Raw genomic sequence first — 18,483 nt, 5'->3', positions numbered from 1 at the left:
GGATCAGAAAATAGCCCTGATTCAGACGGCAAGCTCGAGGACACGGCGGACAGGGCGGTGGCGACACGGTCGCAAAAGCACACCCAATCAGATCAACGAAAGAGAAGAAAAATCAAACAAACAAAAAGAAGAAAACTCAAGAGCGGAGAGAAATGGAGGTCCCCTTAGATGTCGGTAGGGCCACCGAGGACATGACCCGGGGAGACAAAGGGGAGGGTGTCGCGTTCTGAGCGAAGGCGCTGAATCTCCTTTTGCTGCTCAACGATAAGCTCGGAGAGCTTTCGGTTGCAGTTTTCGAGGTCGGAGACCTTGTGCTCAAGCAGCTCGAGGCGCATGGCCTTTTCTTCCATTTCCTGTTTCTTCTTGATGCGGCAGCGCCGGACGGCCTCGTTGTTTCGGATGCGCTTGATCCGGTAGTTATTTGAATCCTCCCCGCGGGGTGTGTTGGCAGGTGTGGTCTTGCTTGTCATCTTGCCGCCGGCTGGATGGCTGCCGGTGGGGGTATTGCTGTTGGAGTGATTGCTGCTGGAGTTGTTGCCGTTGACGTGGGCCGGGGAGGCGGCAGCGGAGGCGGCGACAATGTGTTGGCTGAGCGTGGTGAGGGCACTGGCGGCGTCGGCCTCTTGGCTGTGCAGCTGACGGCTCATGGCATGTTCGTTGGTCTGATCGCTAATGGCATCAACGTTCATGCTACTGCTCCGCGAGGCCGAGGCTGTCTCTGTGTGGACAGACAAGGGCAGCAGCCGGCATTAAGAGGAGAAAGATGGACGCGCGACGTAAGGAACGACGACACAGAAGCACAATAATACCCAACGAGTAACGAGGGCGGGGGAGCGCATTATCAAAGAGCCAAGTTTGGGCTGGCACGTGAACAAGCAAGAGAAGGAACAGTTGGGGACGCGGCAGGGGGGGCTTACGTGGCTTGTCAGATTTGGCGGTGTTGAGCATTGAGACTTGCTTGTACATGAGGTCCGAGGTGGAGGTCGGCGTTCCCGGGAGTAGATCCCGAACACCAGCAACGCGAGCCGTCATGATGATATCGAAAGGGCAGCGGGAGCTCTGGAGCCAAGGGGAGGAAAGTAAACGGCGGCGGCAGGGGCTGATGTTGAAACAACAAGGCAGATGACGACACAACGTCTTGATTCAAGTTTGTGACGTGGGAGTTTGAAAACGGCAACGGGGTGGGAAAAATGCGCAAGAATGGCGCAACAGGCCGAGGTGGAGAGAAGAAGATGCAGGAAGAAGGAACAAGGCCGAGAACAAGCTGCAAAGGTGTGTGTCTTGGTGTGTGGTGGGTGGTGGTGGTGGTGGTGGTGCCGGGGCAAGTCGCAGCAGGTGCGGGAGGGTGTGAGGGTGTGGGGGTTAATGTGGGAAAGTGACTGAAGAGGGGCATGCAGGTGTGATCAAGGCAAAGCAAACTCGGACCGTGCTCGCGACCCAGACGCTCCGCTCTGGCTGATTCTGGGTGTGAGTGTATGTCGTGTTGTGTGTGGCAGGTGGGTGTGGACGTGGGAAGGACAAGGTAGAGACGAGTGGTCATGACGGCCATCATCTGGCCGTGCCGCTCGGCGTGTACGGGGGGAGACGACGCGCATCGTCGCTGCCATTTTGATCCAAGGGGATCGTCTAAATCGGGTGTCGCAATGCGTGTGTGCGTTACTGTTACTGTGACTATTGCATACTGCTCTGTTTGTTATTTGTTTGGGTCGTTGAGCGACGCTGATTCTTGAGCATGTGAGGGCATGGCTGGGTCAAGAGTGACGGACCGACCTCTGAACCGGGTCGAGTCTTCTCGTATCTATCCCGACAGATGCAGAGACCTCCCGGCGCTGCCATTTCAAGGGTCAATACGACTGTCAAAACCAGATCCAACGCCATTTTGAAATCCTTACAACATCACACACATGAGAAGAAACGTTAAGCTTATGGGCTAACACATACACACACACACACAGGAGGTGGCTCGTGCTTGTGCTTCTTACGAAACCCGAGGGAGAACAAGGGAAACGGGCTTGGGAGGTGTGGTGGGGGCTTGACGGGAGGATTACACCATAAGGCGTTGTTGGACCTAGCAAACCCCGATCGCGGTCAAGCCGAACAATTCGCACAAGATGCGACCGCACGCCCGTGATGGCCTGGGGCGTGGTGTTGCAACCGTGAGACCCAAAGCGAACCTTTCTCTGCACGCGCCTGCACCTGACCGATTGGGTAACAATCGCAACAGATGGCGAAACTTGGCACACAAGGTGTGTGACCGCGCCATTGCGTCACCATGAGATCACGTAATCCTCAGTCTCACAATCTCCGCCGAGACAGGCGGTCATTTCCAATACCCAAAGAACTGTTGTTGTCAACAGCTGTTAGACATACGGCTTGCCGGCTCAAGCGGCTGGAACCTCAGCCATCCCCTTAGGGTCGAAACACCCTTGGAACAACCCTTGAGGCATGAGTCAGACCAAGCACTTTGAATTGAAATAGACAAGGCCATGAGCCTTGGGCTGTTTTGAGGGAAAAAAAATTTGGGCAATTGTAGACGCCACGCCGAGGCGCATACCGCATCGCTGCGAAAAAAACAGAAGAGCAGGAGGGAGATCGGCGAAAGGACCCGGAAAAGAAAAGGAGCCAGAGCAGGAGAGAAAGAACGGGTCATGGGCAACGCAAACAGAAAAGAAAGGGGGGACCAGAGGCTCGGAATCGAAAGAAAGTCGGGCGCCGACATGGCATAGAAGGTTAAAGAATGGGCTTTCACACGATATGGGCTGTACCACACACGCTCTAGTCCAGCATGGTGTTGTATGGATCCTCCTCAGGGACAGGCGCCTCAAAGAGACCGGCTGTGAATCATCACCAAGCACCACGTGAGCAGGGGTCAACGGGCTGTAACAGGTAAGGCTTTGCAGTCCGCCAAAACGAATCAACAACCCGACAACAACGTACCGCCAAGGGTACCCTTGGGACGGGAGATAAAGTTGGGCTTGTGCAGGGGGTTCATAATGGCATCACGAACCAGCACTCGGCTCTACACTCCCCCAAACATAGCTGTCAGGTTATAGCTGGCTCAGCATCGGCTATTCCTTCTCTCAATGTCCTGCCCTTTGCGTCAAAGCCGTGGTCGGCACCACGTACGTTTTCAGCGCCAGGAATGCTGCCCGCCACCATGATTAGGTTGTAGCGCGTGTCAATACGAATCACCTAAGCAATACCACCAGTGAGGGTCGACAATGCCCCTTTCCATCACGGGTGCGGTCTTGAGAGAAAGCACTAAGCATCTTACTGCGAGGTTGCGCTGCCACCGCAGAACACCGCCCATACGACCTGCATTCCGCTTGCCCTTCCACACACGGCCAGGATCCTAGTCATGATCGGGAAACGAGACCATGCCATGACGCCCCACAGCAAGCACAGATGAGAATAAGCACGCTCCTCAAAATAAGAAAAGGCGTCCCTTTTGCCCGCTGCACCGGCCATCAACCAAGCCCATACGCCCGCACAGCGCCAGCGCCCATCCTACAACAGCCACAAAACATGCTAACCTGTCCGCCACCGAAGCCACCCATGCGTCGGTGCGTCTTGGTGACACCATGGGTTGCGGGCATGCCCTTAAAGTTGTGGCGCTTCATCACGCCCGCAAAGCCCTTGCCAATCCTAGCACAAGCCGCCAGAGAGGTCAGGAGCCGAGTCAACCCATCTGGCTTGAACCGCAAGCCCGGGGAAATGCACCAAACGAGACCGGGGGACAAGACTGGAACGCACGTGGTGCCGCGCACATCCACCAATTGTCCAGGCTCAAAATGCTCACATGAGAGTTCATAACCTACAAGTTTGACACAAGCACAGACGCTTCATGAGCTCATGGCGCGCTTTTCAGGAGAAAAGTACTCCCACCGGTTGAACCAAGGACGGGAAGCAAGCGCGGCCAAAGGGTGTTTCAAATACAGTTCGCACCAATGGGAAGCATGGCCTCAGCGCTAATGCGGGCTTCTTCCATGTGACGCTTCGACGGCAAGCCGTGCTTGGCAAACTGGCCACGAATGCGACCATCCAACTACACAAAGGTTCCACAACATGAGGGACTGTCCGTAGCAACAGCAGAAGCGACCTGAAGCACCCCCGCGGTCGAACTGTCGACTAGGCAGGGCACTTGGTCATCATGTAAAAGAAAAGCCTGTTTCTGCTCAAACCCACCTTGGAGTCCTTGATGGTCTCCGCACCAAGGATCAAGGCCTCGTAACCATCGCGCTCGATAGTGCGATGACCCACCACTTGGCAGTCCTCAACCTGCCAAAGACAACAAGCCCACCCAAAGAGTCAGACTTGGCGCCCGAGCGTTCAAATCCTAATGGGCCTGGAGCAGAGGCAAGGCCGCCAACAACAAAGCCCCTCAAGCCCGCACGCGCCAACCTGAAGAACGGTCATTGGTATGAGGGTACCCCAGCGATCCCAGGTCTGTGTCATGCCCAGCTTCTTGGCAATGAGTGGCGCACGGCGCACAAGATGACTGCTCAGAGGCACCATCACATCCACGGGAACCTCTTCGGCCTGCGCTTGAGTGGATGCACACCGGTGTGGCCTGGAATTACAAGTGTGCGCGTAAAAGTGAGGCAGGTCAAGGAGGGACATGTGCGACCTTGGTTTGTGCCCGAAGCATCGGAACTTTGATGGAGGAATGGCAAAACGCCAGCCCGCACAAGTTTAAACGTACGTTGCCAGCTGCGCCGCTCGCTGAACAAGATGCTGACGCAGAGAGCTCAGCGCACCAAGCCCGCCGCGCGCCCACAAGCGCAAACCCGAGGCTGCCCCGGTCACTGCCATGCTGGGTCCAGCCATCCTGCCACAAGAACGAAACAAAAAAAGAAAAAAAAGAAGCACACACACGGGGGAGAGCGATAGCGGTCACAACAGTTGTTGTGGCCTTTCTCCTTTGATCTGTACTTTTACTCACACTTTCGCTCAAGAGTACTCTCTCCCTCTCTCTCCCTCTCTCTCTCTCTCTCTCTCTCTCTCTACATGTAATTCTCTCTCTCTCTCTCTCTCAGACTCTCAAACTTTTCTATCATCGCGGCATCATGGCCGACCCCAAGAGTCCAGGTACATGCGCGTCATTGCCCAGCACGGACAGCAGCCACTGTCAGGGTGTGACGACCACGTTGGCCTGACCTGGCCTGGATGGATTGTGATGTCCCTGTTTAGGCACCGGCAGCAATGCTGGCCAAGCTGCCATGTTTGGTGATCATCATGCCTACCGCGACTTTGTGCTGCAGCGGCTGATCGAGGTGGAGGACGATCATGCGCGCTGCTTGGCAGGTCTCAAGGTAAGCCAAACCCTGGTGTAGCAGCAGTAGACAAGCGTCATCTTCACGTGCAATCGTCGATAGCTTGAGCCACATCCTACTGCCCGTAACCGCCGACTCACGCCGCACCTTCGTCGTGCCCTTGATGCATCTAAACCTGATGGGGCTCCAATTGGGACTCAACGGTAGCATCGCTGGGCCACGCCGCTGGCCGAGGCCAGCTGGCTCGGTAAGCCCGACACCAATCTTTGTGTCCAGCCGTGCCTTGAGGCTCATGACCTGCAGCAAGATCTGCTGCACCAGCTGAAAAGTCAGCCAACCGAACTCGGTCGCTGCTACTTGGCCTTTACCACGCGTGTGCGTCGACGCTTGCATGGCCCCACGATCAGCGCACACATGCCCGCGACTGTTTGGGCTGTTCCGTTCTTCTGATTTATGTCTACTCTTTCCCTCAAACCTGTCCCAACAGTACTTGACACTGTATTACGCCCTCATGGCCAAGCACACCGAGATTGTTCAACGCTACAACGGTGGGTGTCGTTCAAAAGCACCACCGCTGCCTGCCACTGCTCAAGACGAAGGCCCAACCTGTCAATTCATCGTGGAATTCCAAAATTTTACGAGTGGCAGATCTATTGACACGGCTGCCATCTTTGCAAGAGTTTCACCAAGCACACCCTAGCCTGCAGTCGATTGAAGATGTTTACAACGCCATCATCACACACGCCGGCGAGCGCAGGTCTGGCCAGCCTGTTTGCCTGCCTGCCTCTCTCCCACGGACCTGTCCGATGTTTTCTGTTTCTTGACGCCGTGCCTCGTCTGAATTGGTGTCATTTGTGCAGCGTTTTGCTGGAAAACTTGGCCTCCCGCACAGATCGGCAAGATCCCCAGTATCGACTGATTCAGGTAGCGCTCATCGTAACCATCGCCATTGGGGTGCACTGCCACGCTTCGAGGCCATTCTGATTTGTTGGTGTCATTCACGACATGCGTGGTGCATTCGGGTGGTGATCCACGACTGGATTAGGTGGCCGCGTTGGTCTATACGCAGATCCGTCAAAGCGGCAATGCCATCGCAGCCACCTGTCAAGCTGAATATGCGCTGGCAGGTGCCGACGTTCTGGATCGACACGGTGCAAACCTACTTGAGAACGGTCGAATCCACCTCATGTCCAAGGTTGAATTACTGACGGATCACGTTGGACACGATTTTGACTCTGGTGAAGGCCAGGCCGCGGTGGCGCTCTTGTTTGAAGGCGCAGCCGTGGTGATTGGTGTGGAAACCAATGTCGAGGTAGGCCTGCCCCCTCCTTTGTTTTGGCCGCTGATCAAAGGCGCCAAAACCGGCGCCGTCTCCTATTGCCTGCGGGCGAGGCCTGAGGTGCTGTGCGTTTTGTTGTAGACGGGCGCTCGACAATATCGTCAACAACTGGCCAGTCCCATCAGTTCCCTTGAGGTTTGCGCCAATGACCGCCCGTGAGCGCGTGTCGTCGTTGGGCAAATTGTGTATCCAAGGCTAGATCTCACTTCACATAAACCCTAGGCCACGCTGGATCTGGGCGACGCTTCGCTGCGCACGATGACGCTCACAGCTTACGACGAAGGTCAGTTTCACGCATGCCGGCGCCTCGGCGAAGGCCTTCACGTCTCCGTGGATCGCCTGGTCGTCGCTGCCTTCGAGCCGGGTTCTTGTCAAACGCGCTGCCAACCGAGCATGTTGCTGGGAAATTTGTCTTTAGCCCGGGAGCTGCGGTTGCGCTTCGACGACGCGGACCGAGCGCGGCTCTTTTATTGGTCGGTGCATCGCGACTCGAGCGACACCAACACGTCAACGCGTCAAGCCAGGTCGGGTCGCCGAATGACCCGCAAGTTTTCACTGACCACGAGTGAAATGGCCAAAGAAAGCCAGGTAGGTCCATGCGACCCCACAACCGTGCACCTCTGCAGAACCAATACAGCTCACCGTCGGCATGTGTCTTGCTAGGAGAGCGGGTTGCCCTACACGGTCGTCTCCGCCTTTGCCGCGCCATGACTGCCAAGTCCATCTCCTTGTAAACGACCAAATCATCTGACAATTCCTGGACTACCTAAACGAACAATAGTTTAACCCTAATTTATCCGATCAACGCAATTCAACCTCCCATCTCAGCCGAAAACACCACACACTGAAGAAGACAAAAGAGCATCAAATCGAGACATCAACAAAAGAAAAAAATCATTCTCTCTCTTCTCTCTCTCTATTGCTCTCTCTCTCTCTCTCTCTCTTGTTGCTCGCTCATCTCTCTCTCTCTCTCTCTCTCTCTCTCTCTCTCTCTCATCTCTCTCCTCGTTCTTGTTGCTCTCTCATCTCTCTGTCTTTTCTGGTTTTCTTGCTCTCATCTCTCATCTCTCTCACCTCTCTCATCTCTCTCATCTCTCTCATCTCTCATCTCTCTCATCTCTCATCTCTCTCATCTCTTCACCTCTCTCATCTCTCTCATCTCTCTCATCTCTCTCATCTCTCTCATCTCTCTCATCTCTCTCATCTCTTCTCTCAAGTCGTCGCGGCACGCTCACGCTGTGGTGGCATTCAGCGTTCTTGGGTCTCGCGCTTTGACGCACCAAGAGGGTGGTGGTGCAGTGGCAGACGATAGACAAACAGCTCCGGCTCATCGCTTGGGTCGTGTTGGGATCCCGATCGCGTGCACTGTCCTTGTGGGCTGTACGCACTGCACACTGCCCACTGGAAACACGGGTTCCCGGCTACAACCTGGCTACCCTTTGGGTGATCTGCCCCAGTTGCTGCCGCGCGTGCGTGAGCTCTCCTCTTGTTCGTTGGTCCTGGATCCGCTGCCGATCAGCTTGCTTTGTTGGCAAAGTTGGCCCCATCTGTTGTTGATTGTTGGCTTGGAAGTTGGTACGTAGCTTTGTGTGTCACTGGCCCCGCCCCCGCTTGATGGTGGTGTCGTGTGGATGAGCTGTCAACAAGGGCACGAGAATCCCAAACTGGCTTATTGACATTCAACAGTCGTGGTGCGATCGGCCCGCTCACATGGCTGGCGTGCTTGCTGTCTCTGCGTGCAGGATTGTTGCACATTGTGCATCACCGCCACCATGCACATCTCCATCGCCGAGGTTGAGGAACACATTGAAACCAGGGTCAGCACCCCCGCCTCTGTCTGCCTCTGCTGAAACACACTCACAAACACGCCCTCCTGGCTCGCCTTCTTCCGAAAAGCACGTCTTGTTTGCCTCACCTCACGCTGCACCGATCACAGGAGGAGCGCCCTGCGCAGCCACTCAAATACGTGGCCTACAACATCCACATCAATGGCACCTACCACTGCAGCGTGCGGTTCAGTGATCTGCACAAGCTCCATGAGAAGCTAAAGCGCGAGTTTGGTGCAGGGGCCCTGGAAAAGTTCCCACCCAAGAACTTTCGCTACATGCCACCCGAGGAATGCGTTGAGCGTCGCTACTACTTGCAAAAGTGGCTTCAAAAGGTGGCGCAACAGCCCTTGATCTGCAATGGCACCACCTTCCAAACCTTCCTCCTCAACGCCCAGAAGGAAGTGCAAAAGGGCCCGGAAGAAGAGGTTGAGCTTGACGTGTACCTGGCCAACGGCAAGCGCATCAAGGTGGACATCATGTCCACTGACCAGACCGAGGATGTCCTTGAGACTGTGGCCGGCTTTATCGAGCTGCCGACCGCCATGACCTACTTTTTTGGTCTTTACTTGGTGGATGACATTGACGGCAAGGTCGTGATCCGCAAGCTTCAGGATTTTGAGTCCCCCTTCATCTCCCTCATGCGGGCCGAACCGCACCAGAAGATTCAGCTTCGCAAAGCCTATTACAACATCCAGCTGGACCAGCTCCTTTGGAACAACCCCATCGCCCTCAATCTCCTCTACATCGAGGCCATCACCGAGTTGAAGAATGGTCACATTCAGCCCACGCCAGATGCGCAGGCGCAGCTTGACCAGTACCGCAGTGAACGAGACCGGTTCGTCACCCCTTCTTGCACCGCTGGCTGCTTAAAGCATCTAAAAGGAAAGAAAGAAAAAGAAGAGATGTTTTGGATTGAACGGGGACCAGAGAGAAGAAAGTGAGAAAGGGAGAACGCAGCGATCGTGGCTTGCCCTCACACCCCGCTTGCACTTGACTTGACCAATGCAGCAAGGCGTTTTTGGAACTCATTCGGTCACAACCTGGCTATGGCTTTGTCAACTTTGGCTCCGCCACCACCAACTGGCCCGAGGAGAATGCATCCATGATTGTGACCCTGGGCAACCCAGGCAACAACAAGGCCGCAATTGTGCTCTGGGATAAGACTTCAAACAAGCCTCATGAATTTCTCGTTCAGCGCATGCGCTGTTGGCGCACCTACACCGTGGAGGAAGGCGTTGAGATGGAGTTTGAGTATCTGATGGACGTGGATGAAAATAACAAGCCCAAAGTTCGTGATTTACGCGTGTTGTTGCCCCCCCCCCCCCCCGTGACGACCTCGCCTCACCCTGTCCGTCATTCGCGTCGACTTTTGGCGTGCACCGTGCCGACTGACCCTGATCGCTGGCGTGCGCAGATGCAATGGATCAAGCTGCTTTCGGAGCAGACCATTCACTGCGCAATGTGCTTGCAGTTCATGGTTGAGGAGATGCTGCGCATCGCCAAGAAGCAGCCCATCAAAGTGTAGGTTCATCGTAGTCGCTCTGATCGTGTCCCAGCAGATCAGGCCTGGCCGGTGGAAGCTTTGACAAGGGCCTACATTCCCATGGAGCCTCATGTGCCTGATGCCTGTCATGATAGCCCCGCGGACCGGGAGGGCCGTTTCAAGCCTCGTCGTCAGTCTGATGCACCGCCTGACATGAGCTTTTTGGGCGCTGATCCCAACGACGAAGCTGCTTTCCGGTGTGTCCTCTTCATTGTGTCGTGCCGCTCGTGTACCAACCAGACTTCCTCGCTCGGGTTGCCACACACGATGGTTCTCATCCCCTTGGCTCGCCGCCAACCTGAGCAGCATTTCGGTCACCTTGTCAGACCTGATTCAAAAGGTGAAGGAAAGTGAGGCACAGGTATGTTGTGTGGCTGGTATCGGCCTGTGCCAGGTGTGGACGTCAGTACTAGCCAAGGCTGTGGCTTACTCAAAGTGGAGGTGCGCCAGAGGCCGCCTTCTCCATGACCTTCTCACCACCATCGCTTCGGTTTTGGCGATACAGAACCTTACGGGAGGCGGATTGAACGACGTGGAAGAGGAGGATGAGGATGGCGAGGACAATCGTAACAACTTTGCCGCCATTGCCGGCCTGGATTGAATCGGCTGATAGCCTTTATCAGCCCGACCCTCCTTTTTTTTTTTTTTTCCTCCCACGTCCCGGGGCTCGCAGGCGCGCCGGGGGACGCCCTTGTACATCCTGCTTCCACAGCCATGCTTGATTTGGCTTTTGTGTGACTGAGCTCTGGTTGTATTATTTTGGTTCTCGATTGAAGTAGGCCTTGCGTTGGTTTGATTGAAAACAGGTGCTGTGCGTTCATGTGTGTGGCGTGTGTCTTGTTGTCTACCGATATTTCTTCGTCCTTGTCGCCCCGTCGCCATGAACATGTGCTTCTTTACGCCTGTCTATTGGTTTTCCTCTCTTGCACGTGTGTACTCCCTTATGTCAGTTTTGAGTGGCCGTGTTCTGTGCCATTCTTTTTTTTTTTTTTTCCTTTCAGTCTCTCAATCCCACTTCTAGTCAGAATTGTTTTGCCATTGCTGTGATCACACCGCGTCTATTGGCATGTGCGATGCGCTCGCGTAGTTGGTTCAGCAAGCCAGGGGTAACGTCTGTGCTGATTGCTTTTAAATCTGAATTTTTATCGCCTTGGCTGACAGAGGCATCAACCATCAATAGTGAAGCCTTCGGCGATGGGCGGATTGTGTTAAAAAAAAAAACGAACAAAGGGGGAAAACAGCTAAAGCACATGCTTTGGAAAGAAAAGAAGAGGGTAGCGCAGCGATGCTGCTAGCAAGGGCAAATGTCTTAGAGGTCCTTGACCATCTTCTCCACAAAGTGACGGTAGTTCACTTGGCCATCGCTGTCCGGCTCGGCCGCATCCTTGACCTTGGCCAGCACATCCTCACTCAGGCCCTCACCGAGGTTCTTCATGATGTGTAGCAACTCGGTGAGTGACATGTAGCCGGCACTGTGCGAGTCAAAGGTCGAGAAGGCATCCATGGTCTCGTCAAAGTCAGCGACGGGCTAGCACCACACATAATGGTACACAGGGAGCAAACAAAAAAGCCAAGAGGTGAACAGATTGACGAGCATGCCGAGTATCTGAATGAAGTATACGGCGAGCATGAACAGAAGGTGCATACCGACGCGTTGAACAGCTCTTGGAACTTGGCGAAATCAACGCTGCTGGCGCCGCCAAGCAGCTCCTGAACACACGGCCAAAGCGAGCGGGAGCAAAGATGGGTGGTGAGCTCAGTTTGCCCAAGTCGACAACCACGAGTTGAGTGCAAGGGTGAAGTCCGGAGGCCAGGAGAAGAGCACGTACCTCAATCTCCTCGCCGGACGGGGCCTTGCCGAGGGTGCGAACGCCGGTGGCAGCGTCCTCAGCAGTAATGGTGCCTAATGTCAAATGTCAAATACGGTGCACGTGAATGAGCGAGGCGACAGCCAAAGCGTGTATGTGCGCAGGCGTCAAAGGAAAACGCAAGATAATTCCAGGGCATTCAAGACATACCAGAGTTGGTCTTGTCAAAGAGCTCAAAGCAGAGCTTGATATCTTCCTCGCCGACCGACATGATGCTATAGACCACAGAAGACGCAAGCGGAAGCGGGAGTGTCAGGATGAGGATGATGCATTGGAAATCGGCATGAGCAAAGACGGCTCGCTAGCCAGACCCGCGAGGCGCGCATGACACATGCAGTGTTTGAATCGCACTGCCACAAGCGCTCGCATCATTGGGCGTGACTTTGCCAAAAATTGTGCGAGCCACACGCTTGTCTGCATGTCTGCCTGCCTGCGTTACCTGGTGGTGATTTTGGGTAAAAACAGGAGATGACGACCTGAAAAACAGTGGGCGGGTGCGTGACAAGGATGATTGGTGGTGAGACCTCTCGATCAGCAAGGCAGACACGTCATCTCAAAGCACATTGCCCGCCTCTCCCTTGACCACTGCCCCAACTGCTCACAACGATCTTGTCTTAAAACACCCGCTTCCGCCCCGTGACCGGCCTCCCTCCTGACCGGCCCGCCGCCATTGAGCACCAGCCGCAGTGCCACAGACAGACAGAGCGCAAGAGAGACAGAGAGAGAGAGGCAGAGAGAGCGACAGAGACCAAGGTAGATAGAGAGATGGAGACAAGAAACGGAGCCAGAGAGAGACAGAGAGCTAGAGATAGCCCACAGCGACAGAGACAGAGACAGAGACAGAGACAGAGACAGAGACAGCGACAGAGACAGAGACAGCGACAGAGACAGAGACAGACAGAGACACAAAGAGAGAGAGGCAAAGAGGGTTGCACAACAGAGTACACCAACCTTCAGAAGCTTTGAGAAAACCAAATGGAACTCAATACCCACTGGACTTCCAAAACAAACAAAAGGAGAGGGGAATGTGCTCTGCTCTCTCTTTCTTTGGCGGGAGGGGGGCGGAGGCTGGCTAAACCGTGTATAACCTGGCGCAGAAAAATGCATAGCATACTTATACAGTTTTATCCGTCAATCGGGATTTAAGCTGACGTTGTTGCTGCTCAGAAGTGCAGAAACGGTCACACTTCATCACGTCAAACTTGTCAGTGGGTCACGAGCGGCCGTAAAGTAATCTCAGCCTCCTCAAAATAAATCCAAGCAAAGGTATCGTGTGCATATGTGCATAGGTAAACGCTTCTCGAATGTCAGATCAACACTTGGTAGCCAGCAGGCAGCCTGGACTTTCTCTCCTCTCTGCCCCGTCGCCAGAAGCTTACCCTCTTCTCTGCTTACCACATGCTTTTCCAACGATACCGCCACCACATCCACATCCAACCTCTATCCAACACACCTCTCGCCTCCCGCCTCTCTCCCCCCTCTGCTCACGACGAGGCGGTATACGTGTGTGGACCCGAGAGAGCAACACTCTCTCTGTGGTGCGGTGCGTGTGTGTGCGGCACTGCTTCTCTCTCTCTCTCTCTCTCTCTCCTCTCTCTCTCTCTCTCTCTCTGTGGTCGCGGTCTCTGATATTTTGAGATTGACGGTGCCCGCCTCGACTGATTGCTGCTGGTATCAGCATCAAGAAGCATTTGTTGGCCGAGGAAGGCGGGGGTTGACTGCGCGTTGATCAGACCCCCTTCTCGTATTGCATTTGTTGTGGCACACAGCGAGACCCACTGCCGATTCCAGTCGAGCTACACAGGAGCAGCACCGCCGTTGCCGACCAGCTCCAAACAGCTTTCAGCGCCTCGCACCCAAGAACGCTGCTTGCTGCCACCCACCACGCTTTAACCAACATCCAGGCAACACGGCTCGCCCCCTGCTCCCTTGTACTTCTTGGAATTATTCGTGATCCAACGCGAATTGGTCGGGTGCAACCAGTTTGGTTGCGCCACCTTTGTGGAGTTCCTTCCGCCCGGCAGTCCTGGCCAAACACCCCCTGTCGCTGAAGTGTCCCAGACTTCCCAATCACGAGACGCGAGACTTTGCGCCGGAATCCTTTGGTCATAAAGCGGGCGCAACTGCTTGTGCCACCTGAGCTGCCACCAGTCACACTCCCTGGACAATTTGGACAAGAGCACCCCGACTCCCAACTTCAATCTCCGTCATGGCGCAGGTTGGCCCCTCGTTCAGGCCCGGCAACGCTTCCATGTTCCGCCACCGTTACCGTCTCGATAAAACTGCCCGCTTACAGCATGCATGGCGAATCTTTTCCCATCTTTCCCCAATCAACTTGACTAGACTGCCAACGGCCGCGACATGCGCCAGCTCAAGCTCTGCGTCAAGCAAGCTGAACTCACATCACGCCCAGGCTCCTCCGCCCCAGGTTGGCACATTTTATCAATCAAGGCCCCTTTTTTTCCGTTTCCTCCGCCATGCCAACTGTCAAAGCTAAATGGCGTGCCCTTGCCATCTTTTGCCCGCTGCCATAGACACTTATTGCGAGGTGGCCGTCAGTCAGGGCACAGCAGCGCCATCGGAAGTCAAAAAGACAGACGTGCGCAAGCACTCATTTATTCCCCGTTTTGACACCAATCATTTTACTTTGTACGCCTGCTCTTATCATCCCCCCGCCTTCTCCTTTACTTCACCGGCGCCACACCACCATTGAGCTGACTGACCCGCGATTTGTTGCAACCGTCTCTCCTGCTTGTGGTTTAGCTTGGTCAATGCTGAAACAGTCCTGACCATGACTGTCAAGGCCCGTAGCAAATTCCGGGCCGACTCGATTCTAGCTCTCACCAAGCTGAATGTCACTGATATTCCCTCGGGCGCCACCCAAGGCCATCAGATGGACCTGCGTCAACCCCTGCGAACTGAGCAAGGCGCTGCTGCTGGTTTCATCACTCTCCAAATCGGCCTCGCCGGGCAGAGCTACCAACCCGCCACTGCTGCGGCTGCAAATCCTGCTGCCGCACCGACCCCTGCCGCCAGCGCTGGCGCCATCACTCTGCCGCCAGTAGAACGCATTAACGATCTCCCGACCAGCCAGGGCATGCCAACCGGTGCGATAAGACCGTCCTCGCTCGCCTCGACCCATGACGCTGTTCACTCACCCCTGGTTGTCGGATTGCCTTGCTGATGCTACGTTCCTCTTTTCTTTCATTTCTTCATATCCTCTTGTTTTCCACCCTTTTTTTTTTTTTTTTTTTTTTTTTTTTCCTTGTGCCATGCTGCGCTAGGCTGGGAAATTCGTGCCACTGACCAAGGCCGCCTTTATTACGTCAACCACAATGATCGCACCACCTCGTGGCAGCCACCAGGCATGTTCACGACAACACTCCCACTCACCCCCGTTCCCCACCCCCCCCACCCACCCCCCAGAGTATGGCTGACTTGGCGATTTGCTCTCCATAGTTTCGGCTAGTCCGGCCACTTCGAACCCAGCCGCCCAGCAACCCGCCGTGGCCCCAACGGCCGTCAGCGCGGGTGGTGTTGCTGGTGCCACAACAAATGCCGACTCGACCAGTGGGAGCGACGCTGTGGGCCGGGTCACTAGCGATGAGTTTGGCGAATTGCCCGAGGGTTGGGAAATCCGTCGCGATGCTCGTGGTCGCGTTTACTACGTCGATCACAATTCGCGCTCCACAACCTGGCAACGCCCCAATGCCGATCTCCTCAGCCAGCGCCGCCAATTTGCTGCGGGCCAGTACGTATCACCGGCACCATTCTTGGCCCCCTGCTCGTTTTTCGCGCCAGCTCTTGCCGTCCCAAACCTTGTCACTGATGCCGCGCTCGCTCGGTCAATCTACAGAACCACTCTGGCGCAGGCTGCACAGCAGCATGGACAGCGATCACTCGGCTTTTCAAGCTCAGTGGAGCAACAAGTTGAGCCCCACGATGATCGGGGACCATTGCCACCCGGTTGGGAGCAGCGGCAGACCCCCCAGGGGCGAGCCTACTACGTCTATCACCCTGCTCGCCACACGCAGTGGGAGGATCCGCGTCTGCAGGATGCCATGGCTTCGGTCGAGACCATGCCGTTGCCCGCCGGCTGGGAAATTCGCAGCACCACCGATGGCCGACGTTACTTTGTCGACCACAACACACGATCTACCACATTTCGAGACCCCCGCCTCGACCTGGCAAAGCGAGGTCCGGACAAAAGCATTCCACAATATCATCGCGAATTCAAGCACAAGGTTTGGTGCCTACACAAACACTACTGCCCCCAGGTCCAAGGCCAGTTCAAGATGCCTATTCGCCGCAGCTCTCTCTTTCAGGACTCCTTTGATTGCATCATGAGCGAGCACCCAGATGAGACAGGCTTTGTTAACACGCTCAAGGTATGCCCGACACTAGATCCGCACGAGATCCGCCTGTGCCTACTTCTCCACCAATGCCCCTCATTCACCGGATGCCTCTGCTCTTCACGCCTTTTGCAGCGTCGCTTGTTCATCACTTTTCAAGGCGAGCAGGGTCTGGATTACGGTGGTGTTGCGCGCGAATGGTTCTTCCTCATTTCCCACGAGATGCTGGACCCCATGTACTGCCTCTTTGAATACGCCACCGCCAACAATTACCAGCTGCAAATCAACCCCAACTCCCACGTCAACCCAGAGCATCTGCAATACTTCCGCTTCGTGGGCCGCGTCGTGGCGCTGGCCATCTATCACAAAAAGTTTATCGACAATGGCTTTACCCTTCCATTTTACAAGCGCCTCTTGAACAAGAAGCTTGTCTTGCAGGACTTGGAGACGGTTGATCCTGACTTTTACAAGAATCTGTACTGGTTATTGTGCGTCCCTTCCCATGCATGCCGCTGCACCCGTTACGCTCGATTCAACTGACTGTCCGTTTCCTTTTCTGACACTTTGACTTGACTCGGTTGACCCGGTGCTGTGTGCGCTCAGGAATAACGAGATTGACGATCTTGAACTCGGCCTTGTATTCACGGCCGATTCCAACGAGTTTGGTGCTGTCAAAGAGGTGGAGCTCAAGGCTGGGGGCAAAGACATTGAGGTCACCGATGCCAACAAGCAGGAATATGTCGAGTACGTACCCTGTTTCTCGCCGGCTTGCAAGGCTCGACAAAAGCCTCTCGGCTAGCCGTGTTTTGGCCCTTGTGCCAGTCAATCGCTTCATGAAACTGACTTGGCATTCGCGCCCATATCACGCCCTGCAGGCTCATGGCGAATTTCCGCTTGAAGCGGGGTGTCGAAGAGCAAACCGAGGCCTTCCTCATGGGCTTCCATGAGATTCTGCCTCATCAGGCCATTGAGTTTTTTGACGAGCGTGAGATGGAGGTGTGTTGGCGTCTGCTTAGGCGCCTTCGTGTCCTGTGTGCAGAAATGGCACATCCCTTGTGTTATGTACCCGACCAAAACGCTCAGTCTCACGTGCTCTCCGGTTTTGGCATATCCTGTAGCTGCTTTTGATCGGCATGGCCGAGTTTGACGTGGATGCGTGGGAAAAGCACACCATTTATCGCAACTATCGCAAGAAGGATCGTCAGGTCGCTTGGTTCTGGGAGGTACGTGCCTGCCAATGGCCCCTGCAACCTTGTCCATGCTTCTTGCGCCACCATCCCCTCTTTTCTTCCTTTGTTGTTCAAGGCCTTCGCGCTTTCTCACTTTTATCAAATTTCTTAGGTGGTGCGCGAATTCACGCAAGAGCAACGGGCTCGTTTGTTGCAATTTGTGACGGGCAGCTGTCGCCTGCCCGTGGGTGGTTTTGCCGAGCTGCAGGGCAGCAATGGACCCCAACCCTTTTGCATCGAGCGTTATAACGATCACGGAGCGCTGCCGCGCAGCCACACGTGGTATGTCCCACATAACCTTTCCGCAGTTTGCTTTGGCAAACGCAATTTTCCAGCAGCTCACCTTTGACGGCATGCTTTGTCCTTCAGCTTTAACCGCCTCGATTTGCCACCTTACAAGACGAAGGAAGCCATGAAGCAAAAGTTGACCATGGCGATTGAGGAAACTGAAGGCTTTGGTTTGGAATAATTAAGGGCCCTTTTGCCAGGCGGTGCCGTTCAAAAGAGTCCAAAAACAGTTTGTGGTGCACATCAAGGCCTGCGCTGTGCTGCGCGCCATCGTGCGGATGCTTGGTTTGTGTTTGTTTTTGCGCTGTGTTTTGGTGGGACAACCAGTTTTCTGCGTGTTGCATGGTGTCTGCCGTGGTCCCTGTACTTGGCTACTTGCAGCGTGTGTGTGCTTTATTTGATGCACCTCTGTTGTCATAATCAAACGTGCGCGTTCAGAATGCTTAAAAGAATAACAAAGAGGCTAGAAGACACTCTCGATTAGTGACTGGGCAAGCAGGGTAAAGAAAACAACAAAAAAACAAAACTTCTGTCTCCTCTCAGACCAGGACAGTTGAAAATATACACACATGGTCCTCCCCTTGACCGCAGCTAGCCAGTGACCAAACAAAAACAAGGGTGGATGACTGATGCTCCTGAATTGGGAGATCCGCCTCGCAACGGCCGTTCGCGCATCGTTCTTGACATCAAAACCTTGTGCTCATCAACAGGCATGCGCGACTCATCATCTTCGCACACTGGTGGCACCACGTGCCTTGCGCA

The 18,483-nt window shown here is 54.8% G+C and overlaps 5 protein-coding genes across 5 annotated transcripts; 2 read left to right on the top strand and 3 right to left on the bottom strand.

Moving 5' to 3' along the window:
• Nucleotides 1-164: 164 nt before the first annotated feature.
• Nucleotides 165-1,165, bottom strand: MONBRDRAFT_31590 (uncharacterized protein; the record flags this gene model as incomplete). The annotated part of the gene is made up of 2 exons (XM_001743742.1): nt 918-1,165; nt 165-718 (listed from the first exon to the last, which is right to left on the bottom strand). The coding sequence occupies exons 1-2, from the start codon at nt 1,030-1,032 to the stop codon at nt 165-167; spliced, it is 669 nt and encodes a 222-aa protein (XP_001743794.1). The 5' UTR covers nt 1,033-1,165.
• A 1,610-nt stretch (nt 1,166-2,775) lies between these two features.
• Nucleotides 2,776-4,812, bottom strand: MONBRDRAFT_23696 (uncharacterized protein; the record flags this gene model as incomplete). The annotated part of the gene is made up of 10 exons (XM_001743741.1): nt 2,776-2,834; nt 2,938-3,019; nt 3,127-3,192; nt 3,275-3,352; nt 3,534-3,645; nt 3,754-3,814; nt 3,946-4,045; nt 4,186-4,278; nt 4,402-4,570; nt 4,703-4,812. 10 exons carry the CDS (start codon nt 4,810-4,812, stop codon nt 2,776-2,778), a joined length of 930 nt encoding a protein of 309 aa, XP_001743793.1.
• Nucleotides 4,813-8,524: 3,712 nt separating this feature from the next.
• MONBRDRAFT_15069 (uncharacterized protein) lies at nt 8,525-9,966 on the top strand (the record flags this gene model as incomplete). The annotated part of the gene is made up of 3 exons (XM_001743986.1): nt 8,525-9,276; nt 9,450-9,729; nt 9,856-9,966. Coding segments are annotated over 3 exons (1,143 nt in total), but the record flags the coding sequence as incomplete, so codon positions are not given.
• A 1,140-nt stretch (nt 9,967-11,106) lies between these two features.
• MONBRDRAFT_36266 (uncharacterized protein) lies at nt 11,107-12,069 on the bottom strand. Its single transcript, XM_001743740.1, has 4 exons — nt 12,003-12,069; nt 11,814-11,887; nt 11,632-11,694; nt 11,107-11,512 (listed from the first exon to the last, which is right to left on the bottom strand). Exons 1-4 carry the CDS (start codon nt 12,061-12,063, stop codon nt 11,294-11,296), a joined length of 417 nt encoding a protein of 138 aa, XP_001743792.1. The 5' UTR covers nt 12,064-12,069; the 3' UTR covers nt 11,107-11,293.
• Nucleotides 12,070-15,135: 3,066 nt separating this feature from the next.
• On the top strand, nt 15,136-17,902 carry MONBRDRAFT_15180 (uncharacterized protein; the record flags this gene model as incomplete). Its single annotated transcript, XM_001743985.1, has 9 exons — nt 15,136-15,221; nt 15,454-15,603; nt 15,709-16,225; nt 16,340-16,692; nt 16,808-16,948; nt 17,080-17,200; nt 17,323-17,427; nt 17,546-17,715; nt 17,803-17,902. Coding segments are annotated over 9 exons (1,743 nt in total), but the record flags the coding sequence as incomplete, so codon positions are not given.
• Between the last annotated feature and the right edge of the window lie 581 nt (nt 17,903-18,483).

This window comes from Monosiga brevicollis, genomic scaffold (assembly GCF_000002865.3).
Source record: "Monosiga brevicollis MX1 MONBRscaffold_4 genomic scaffold, whole genome shotgun sequence".
In the NCBI taxonomy this organism is placed as follows: Eukaryota; class Choanoflagellata; order Craspedida; family Salpingoecidae; genus Monosiga; species Monosiga brevicollis.
The sequence above is the reverse complement of the archived record's forward strand: the minus strand, read 5'-3'. Positions and strand labels throughout refer to the sequence as shown.

What these genes read in the sequence shown, in the direction of transcription:
- MONBRDRAFT_36266 (XM_001743740.1), bottom strand. Translation starts at nt 12,063, where the DNA reads ATGTCGGTCGGCGAGGAAGATATCAAGCTCTGCTTTGAGCTCTTTGAC. An exon ending in CTTTGACAAGACCAACTCTG is followed by an intron (nt 11,888 to 12,002) that starts GTATGTCTTGAA and finishes ATTTGACATTAG; the next exon opens with GCACCATTACTGCTGAGGAC. An exon ending in AAGAGCTGTTCAACGCGTCG is followed by an intron (nt 11,513 to 11,631) that starts GTATGCACCTTC and finishes GTGTGGTGCTAG; the next exon opens with CCCGTCGCTGACTTTGACGA.